The sequence below is a fragment of the Frankliniella occidentalis genome, unplaced genomic scaffold, assembly GCF_000697945.3.
Source record: "Frankliniella occidentalis isolate FOCC.00 unplaced genomic scaffold, Focc_3.1 Scaffold35, whole genome shotgun sequence".
Taxonomy (NCBI): Eukaryota; Metazoa; Arthropoda; class Insecta; order Thysanoptera; family Thripidae; genus Frankliniella; species Frankliniella occidentalis.
In genome coordinates this window covers 1205220-1213905 of record NW_026267165.1, presented here as the reverse complement: position 1 = coordinate 1213905, position 8686 = coordinate 1205220, and the positions used below count along the sequence as shown (strand labels likewise).

The 8686-nt window shown below is 44.0% G+C and overlaps 1 protein-coding gene across 1 annotated transcript in view; it reads left to right on the top strand.

Annotated features, from left to right (window-relative positions):
* Positions 1-8680, top strand: part of LOC113212639 (protein turtle) — a 197484-nt gene extending 188804 nt beyond the window's left edge. The window contains exons 10-20 of the mRNA XM_052266043.1: positions 1-44; positions 137-309; positions 408-422; positions 516-530; positions 2104-2175; positions 2589-2708; positions 3454-3534; positions 4005-4190; positions 4290-4517; positions 4589-4670; positions 6050-8680. Of these exons, the coding sequence (XP_052122003.1) occupies positions 1-44; positions 137-309; positions 408-422; positions 516-530; positions 2104-2175; positions 2589-2708; positions 3454-3534; positions 4005-4190; positions 4290-4517; positions 4589-4670; positions 6050-7721 (2688 nt within the window). The 3' untranslated portion in view covers positions 7722-8680. The remainder of the gene's footprint in view (positions 45-136; positions 310-407; positions 423-515; positions 531-2103; positions 2176-2588; positions 2709-3453; positions 3535-4004; positions 4191-4289; positions 4518-4588; positions 4671-6049) is intronic.
* Positions 8681-8686: the final 6 nt, after the last annotated feature.

Here is an 8686-nt window from a genome sequence, read left to right as displayed (position 1 = left end):
GGCTACAGCGGCGGCCCTGACTACAAGCAGGACTACACCATCTGGTTGGTTACCTGACGTGCTACTCTTGAAGTACTGCCGCGTCCGAGGATGTTTTTTGTTGTCACTCAAAAATGTTGTATTTCCCCTCCCACAGGTATCGGGAAGCCAATGTCGCCAACTGGTCTCAAATACCAGTTACGCCCCCCGGGAGTACTCAGGTCACCATCAACCATTTGACGCCCGGCACCAAGTATGAGTTTCAAGTGATCGGCAAGAACGCTCTAGGCGATGGAATGCTTAGTAAAGTGATCGAAGTTCGAACCCTAGGTGAGTATATTTAATTGTGGTTACAGAAATATCTAGAACGGTTTCAATGAGAATGTCCTTGTAACTGGTACCCCAACTCTGTCCCTTGCTTACCTTAGGAACCAAACCTGCAGGTAAGTCTTTGCACCTAGAAAGAAATTTGCGATATATATTTGATCCTTTTCTCAGGACTCCCTGGTTAATTTGTGTCTTTATTTTGCAATCAGGTGCAAAACCACCAGGTACATCCTATTCAGCTATCTTAGCTATCTTTGCCCAGCTGCCACAAATTTAACTTATGCTGCTAATAGAAATTAGATAGACTGAATGATAGTGAATTGATTAGGGAAAAAGAAACTTATCTCACCAAGTTTAGTTTGTTCTTAATATGCATTATAAAGATAAAAGTAGAATAGATCTAATGTGCTGTAAAGAAGTTATAGAACTAGTCGAATGCTGCAGCATAGCCAATAATACGAATACTAGAAAAATATTCAAGCGACCAGTCTAGCTTAGATTTTTTTTCTCTGTCATGAAATTAGGATAAAGAACAGGGATAGTTTGAAACTAAGGGATTTGTCTTCATTGATTTTTATTTTGAAGCAGCTGGGCTCCTAAACTCCTGCATCCCTTCATCTTTGCCCTTAAGCTTCCTAAGCCCTTATATCCTTTTCTTATTCCTTAAGCACAATTTTTTCAGGAGAGCTATGTGAGCCTCTGTGCATATAAATTCTTTCAACCACTACTGGGTTTTGCCAAAGAAAAATATCAACAAGACTGATTGATTACAGTTCTTGTTTTCTGTGTTCTTTCTCGCTCTCTCTGTTTGCACATTTTAACCATGATTGCACTGCAAGGGATACAAATCAATAACATTGCACACCTTGCACTTTGTGATTGAATGGATATGAAGCATATTTGGGATTTCTGGGGTAAACTGATAATAAATGATTTGTTTTATATTGGTCTCTTTGTGGTGTTGCTACTTGCAGGGTGGTGATTTTTTTACCAGTCTGCATGTACCCTTAAAGAAGCAGTAGCCTTAATTGAGCATCAGTCTGAAGATTCCTGCTGTAGCTGTAGGAGATTTTGTTGTTGTTGTTTTTCTGTTGTATGCTAGAGGTGTTGTGTCTGTGCCAACTGTATGTGCAGGGGCTGCTTTCAGCTTAGAAATTTGTAAAAATTTGTGTTAGTGCTCTTTGTGATTGCAGCCCAGGCCTATAAGAATTCCAGCCAATATCGTGCTGTTCTTACATATTCCTAACTTACATTGTAGAATGTTACTTTTGCCCATTTTTGTGATTGATGTACATGCAAAGTTTGTCCTATAAGAGTACTAGGGGCACTGGTGGAAGGTCAATTCAATTATCTTCACTCTTTTTTACTCTTGACTTTCGCTTTATTTTATAGAAAGTTTTGGAGAACTAAATGTAAATGGTACTCTTACTTAACAGCTTTCTTTTTTTTTCATACAGAAGCATATGTGCCATTGGCACTGACACCTCTAGACTGCTTAAACTGCTATATAGCTAAGCTGACAGTACATCATTAAGAAATGAAGTGCAAATGCAAATTACTGAGTTTCTCTGAGTATACTGCGTTTCTTTTTCTTTCATTTTTTTTTCATTTCAATATAAAGGTTACTATAAGTTTCAAAAGAGAAGAAAAATATTCTTACATATTGCAGCAAAGCTGATTGCATAGCAATATTTGCACTTCATTTTGCTTGGTAAAATTGTCCTACAAAAACTAATTTGTTGCCTCTGGTGTGTTTCTGTCTGTCTCTCTCTTGCGCACTTGGCAAAATGGTGGCAGACGTCGTCCGTCCCAATCCCAATCCATCAGAAAAATCAGAGAAGGATTTTGAGCATTCCCCTGACGATGCTGGTAAGAATATTATGTAGAAACCTATGTAGATGTCTCCAAAATTATTTTCAGATATTTTTAGGCACTTGTTTTAAGATTTACCGGCTTCACTTCATTTTTGTTTTGGATTCATGTTTTGCTTTTATTTTTAGAGTTCACTCCAAGGCACACTCTCATGGAATACTTAGAGTTTTAAAACTTTCTGTTTTTATTTTTCATACATTTTTGATCACCCTTCCCACTAATGAAATTTACAGTCGTTATTCTATGATATTGCTTGGGAGTGGAATGGAGTTTTATCTGTTATTTTTTTAAAATTTACATTTTTCAAATTGTTATTAAGCTTTCTTTTGCCATGCTTTCTTTCTTATTTATGCCTGCTGCTGTTTCCTTTTTTTGTTGTTCCACACTGCTTCTTATTTTTGTGTGTGTAGCTGGAGGCCTGCAGCCTGGAAGCGAGCGCCGTGAGCGTAGATTGACTGGACGTAGCGAGCGTCGCGAGAAGTTCGTAGAGGTTGCTCGTTCGCGCTCGGGGATGAGGACTTTACAGAAAGGTGGACTATTTTTGAGTTATTGAAGGGGACTGAGAGTTATTGGATTTCTTGAATTACTTTGAACCTTCCAAAGTATCTTAACTTTTTGTGGCAGGAAGATTTATTCTATAATTCAAATCAATTCACAACTGTTGAAAAACATATTACAATGGGTGCTCATTTAAAACTTAATGTGAACGGAAGTTCTATCATTTTCGACTGTTACTAATATGGTTAGATATCTCGTATCGGAATAATGTTATTTGAAAACACTGCATGTTTGTGAAGGCTTTTCTTGCCCAGTGCTCAATTTTTGCCATGTATGGCTTTTGAGTGCACTCTCTCCTGATGCTTTTATTACCTGCATGGCTTCACATATAAGTATATGTATCATATTTCAGTATCTTTTCCTATGAAAAGGTATAATTCTGTGTCCATCTCACTTCTATGAAGTGGGCCGACAATAGTAGTATTATCACAAACTATCCATGGTAGGAGTCCCACTGTTAATAATATATGTTTCCCCCTCTGTAAATATTTTTTATAAAACTGCACAAATGCACCTTCAAACTTATGCTTGCTCATCTTCCTGTCATCCCCAATCTATATTTTATAGAATTTTAATTCCAAAAGCCCTACTTGTAATAAGTTCTAGATTATTTTGAACCACTTTAATTTCTTTTTAATTTGGTTGATTTTTTTTCCTTTTGCTACAGCTGTATGAGCCCGCTTTATTATTTTTTGCTTGTGTTTATTTTCCTTTCAGACGTGCTAGACTTTAGTGTTGTTGTCTTTCCGACTGATTCAGCAGGGCTGCCCGTCATTCCGCCTATTCTTAGGCCCAGAGGTATGGTCCCTTTTGATTTTCAACCACTTCTTATTTTTTTGAAAGCAACTGACAGGTTTCCCACTTCTTTTTGGAACCCTTAATACCCTTAATATTGAGTGTTAGTCACTGAAATATGATAAGAATACTATTAGTTAAAGAGGAAAATTAAAGTCAATAGTTTGTATTTCTGACTTTCTCTGACTCCATTCTTAAAATATCACATGTGGACAGCACTTTCCCATACCCAGGCTCTCTCAAGTTTGGACAAGAACTATCTCAAGCTGAAGACAAGAGTTCCTCAAGATGGACTGTTCCCATATTTGTCTGCCATTGTTTTGTTACTTATTTGCTCTGTTTAAATCTGTTTAAATATCCCATATTCCTTTGGTACCACTTCTAACCTGGCATAGTTGTTAATGAACTCCAGTTTACCACTGGAAAACTGTTCTATGTATATTAGAAATGCTGACTATAATGTTTATTGACAGGACCAAAACCTGGACCCCCAAGAAATTTAACAGTGACGGAGTATCCAAATGGCTTCCTTATCTCATGGCAAACACCCCTGGAGAAAGCAAATTTAGTGCAATACTACACCATAAAGTATCGAACAGATGCACAGTGGAAAACACTGAATAAACAACAAATAAGATCAGAAGAAACTTCTTTTCTTGGTGAGTGAAACCTGTTTAAATTCTATAAATTATTTCCAAGATTTGAATACATTTCTTATTTTGACTCATATTATACTAATTTATCTTTCATTTGCGCAGTGAAAAACCTGGTTGGTGGTCGCACCTACCATTTTAGAGTGCTTGCCAATTCTGTCAGTAGCTATGAAGCAAGTGACGAAGTCAAATTTCCAGTTCCTGCCAGGGTGAAACACAAGGCCATAACGGCTGGTGTAGTGGGTGGCATATTATTTTTTATTGTTGCAATCATCCTTTCAGTTTGTGCCGTTAAGATTTGCAATAAGCGGAAACGACGGAAACAGGAGAAAGGTAAAATTTTGCTATGTGTAGGATTTTGATGTATTTATGGGAATGTCCATAACCATTAATTTACTTTTCAGCATACAATATGGTAGCCTGTCGTATAACAGACTCAAGAAATGGTGGGCAACCACCAGGGGTCAGCCAAGTGCCTTTGAAAAAGTGAGTACGGTAGTATAATTTCTTCCGACTGGTTTCTTGTATACTGACCATATACTTCTCTCAAAAAACTTCATTTACTTCCTAAAACGAATTATTCTGGGAGACAGTGTACTAGTAGAGAATTTTTCACCTTGCTGAGACATTCTTAATAGATTATCATTCTGTTGATAATACTGTAACACAATCACTATTTAATCTCACTTTCAATTGGTTGCGGACAAATCACTTCCACTCTCACTCTATTGAAAATTACTAAGATCTGGTTTCAATCTAGGCCAAAGGAAGTTTACTCATATCGATCATTCAGCCTGGAAACCTAGCTACCCATCAAATGTTTTCCTCCTACGTAAGATCTAGAGCAGATTCTTTATGTTTTAAGTGGTGTTTGGGTGGTGGTATTTTCCTGCAAGCATATTATTTACTACCCTTTTAATTTAATGTATAATTCGAGGTGTTGGGATGGAGCCTTCTATTATCTCTTCATTTTTCTAGGTTTAATATAATCTGTCTAGTTTTCTAAACTCTCCCGCTAGGTTCTCATGTCCCAGAATACTTTTTAGACTGATTCTATATTTCTGTATTCCTCTCTGTTCTTGCCTATCCATCAACCCAAGGAGGAAAAAAGGTGAAGAGCTTGGAAGCAACTGTTAAAGCTGTAACTACTCGTTCTGCACTTTCCTGTTTGCTTCTTTGTCTTTTATTTTATATGACTCTGCTTTCCTTCCTGTTCTTTTCTTTTCTTTGTTTTGTTAGGACTTTTTGTTTTGATTGTTTATTTTGGTTTGATTTCTTTCTTTCCTAAAAATTTGTGTTAAAATTTTGCTTAAGAATTTTTCAAACTTAAATTGCAGCAGATATTTTTGTGTGTGATTATAGGAAAGTGTCTGGCATCATTTTATTGTGTTATAATTATAGCATTGCATGGTTCAAATTGTTTTTGGTTTACATTTGAGTTGTTTTTATTATATTTTGAAGTTTATCCACACTTTCTGATTTTTCTTCACTGTAGAATGTGCTATAAATTTATTTATTGTGCAATTGGGGAAATACACAAATACCAGGTGGCTGAAAAGATAGTTGAACTGTCATAATAATGTGTAGGTGAATTTTTCTCTTTTGGCCAAAAGACTTACCACCTGGTATTGTGTGCACATTTACTGGGAGATTTGCTGTAGTTTGTCCCCACTATTGATTTCTGCTACGCACAGTATTTCATCCTTCAAACGCGATCAGCCTCATTTTGCACTTGCATTAGTGTTGCCATTGAAACATGAACGTTGAACACCTGTTCGATTGGTCTGGTCACGTCGGAAAGGATGAGTACTCTTGCGTCGCCGTCCACCAGTGGGGCATGACGCATTTTCGTGTGTTGCTTGCAGACATCGACAAGGCCGAGTACCAGGTGTGACCACGCTAGTGGATGCAGGGCGCTGGCTATTGGGTGCCCTGGGCTTGGGCCTGGGCCTCGGGAGCTCGCGCGCGTCGAGTGTTGTGGGCGGCGTGGGCCTCGGTGACGTGGACGAGGTGGACGGCCCCGGCCCCGGCCTCGTCCACAGCCACAGCCTGGCGCGCATCCACCGCGCGCCCGATGGCCGCTTCGTGCTGGGGGCCTCCAACCGCAGCAGCGTTAGCAGCTCCAGCGACGACGGCGGCTTTCTGTCGCGGGGCCGCGCCGTGCTGGCCGTGGCGTCCTCGGCGGGCCGCGCGTCCTGGCGCCGGCCCCTGGTGCGCTGCCCGTCCAACCTGAGCGTCCGCTCGGACGGTTCGGGCGAGAGCGGCGTCCAGGGCGGCGGCCGCCAGTCGCGGCACGTGACCATCACTACCGCCATCGTGCACCCCGTGCACGCCCACCACCACTACGCCAACCAGCGCACGCTCGCGAGGGCCCTCGTGCCCAGCCTGGCGCCCAGCCTGGCGCCCAGCCTGCCGACCGTGGCCGCCATCTACACGCCCTCGCGGCGCACTCCCCACGTCGCGGCCAGCTCCCCCACGGACGCGGTCCCGAGCGCGGCCCTGTCCCCCGTCGTGCCCTGGTCGCCGGCCCTCAACTTCAGCGACCTGAGCTCGGTGAGGACGCCGCCGTCGGCCGGGGGCCCGAGCTACCAGCAGCTCCGCAGCGTGCACGAGCGCTACGCCCAGGAGCTACCGTCCCTCACCGCCATCCACGAGCAGCAGCAGCAGCTCATGTTGCTGCAGCAGCAGCGGCCGAGGCCGCGACCACGGCCGCAACCTCAGCCGCAGCCGCAGCCCCGGCACGTGTTCCTCCCCATCCCCGCGCTGTCGCCATCCCCGCGGTCGCCGCCGCGCATCCGCATCCCTCACGCCGCCACCTCCCCGTGGGTGGAGGACCCGCCCTCGCGCGCCACGACGGCCACCCTGTCGCCCTGGACCACCCCCAACGCCCACCCCGCCCCGGCCCCGCCCCACCGCTCGCGCCTGCCCCCGCGGCACGTCCGGCACGCCCGCTCCGCCCCGGAGCTGTCGGTGCGCTCTCGGCCGTCGCCCAACGCGAGCGCGGCCAGCGGCGTGGAGACGAGCCCCGAGAGCAGGTCCTCATCGTCGGGCTTCGGCAGCAAGAACACGAGCTCGCAGCCCAACCAGAGCTTATCCACGCCGCCGTACCGGCCGCCGCCCGCGCCTCCTCAGACCGCACTGCCCTCGGCCTCCACGTCCACCTCGAGGCAGGGGCTGGGCCTCGGCCTCCAAGACTGGCTCGGCATCACTGCCGGCCTGCCGCAGAGGCCGTCGCCCTCGCCCTATCAGGACAAGCAGGGCTGCGACGTGAGCGTGGACGGCCACTACGAGTTTGACGCCGTGTTCGTGGGCACCCCCACCCGCGACGAGCGGGGCCTGAGCGACTCTGAGACCACCTTCCACGCCGCTCAGGACGAGGCCGCGAGTCAGTCCAGCGACTCGTTCAGCCGGGGCCGCGAGCGGGTCAAGCACGTGAACATCGAGGCGCGCGTCCAGGCCATGAAGGAGGAGTTTGCGGCGTTCCGCCAGCGGCAAGCCCGCCGTCGACGCAGCCCGCAGCTCGAGAGCGTGTGCTGACCAAAGATCTCACTACCACTATTGTGAACTACGCCCTGGCGCCCCCTTGCTGCCGGGCAAGTAATAAATAATAATTCTTTTATTTATCTAGGTAACAAAGTTATTTGCGCAATTGAATCAAAATTCGTATAGAGAGTTGACTATACGAAGCGATAAAGCACAGTTTGATACTTTTTCATGTCGATGCTCAGAGACAACGCCTGGACTGACGGACAACTGACGTACTTGACCAAGAACGATTTCTACAATTTCTACGATTGCAAGACAGGCCCTATGCGTTGAGGATTAGACGCTGACCGGCCTGGCCCTGGCCACTGCCATTGTGATGACTGACTGACTGGTAGCTAGTGCTCAAGAGGTACCGACTTTAAGTAAAACTAGTTATAAATATAATCAAGAAAACCTATCATGTAATTATCCAATGATGAATTCTAAATTACGAGTAAAATTGATACTATTAGTTTTTAGTTCATGAATGTGAGTGTGAATGGCATCGCATAGAGCGAAGCAACAGACTATGTATTTGTATGCGTTTTATTGAACCCTTCACTGCTATGAAGATCATGCAGCACCTCTGTTCTACTAGATGAACTATTACTATATAATATTCTAAGGAGCTGAGCTCAAACTAGGAGACTATCCAAATCAAATGAATTGAACATTTATTCAGATTATTTTAAACAAAATATGGTATTTCTTGTTCATACCGTGAGATTGACTTCAACTGCCTCACATAGCAAACACTAACGCTTACACTTTTAACCTTTTTGTGTTCATGCTTAAAATTGTATTTTGTGATGTCAGATTTAAATTTTGTCGCTCCATTGTTTGAAATATTTGTTTCTGCACAAATATTATTATTTAAATTGTGAGTGATCTGTTTATTGTTTTCTCCATGAATTGTTCTATCCCTGTAAGTTGGAGATATATATTGGACTTTGTTCTGAAAGTACAAAGAGTCAGAG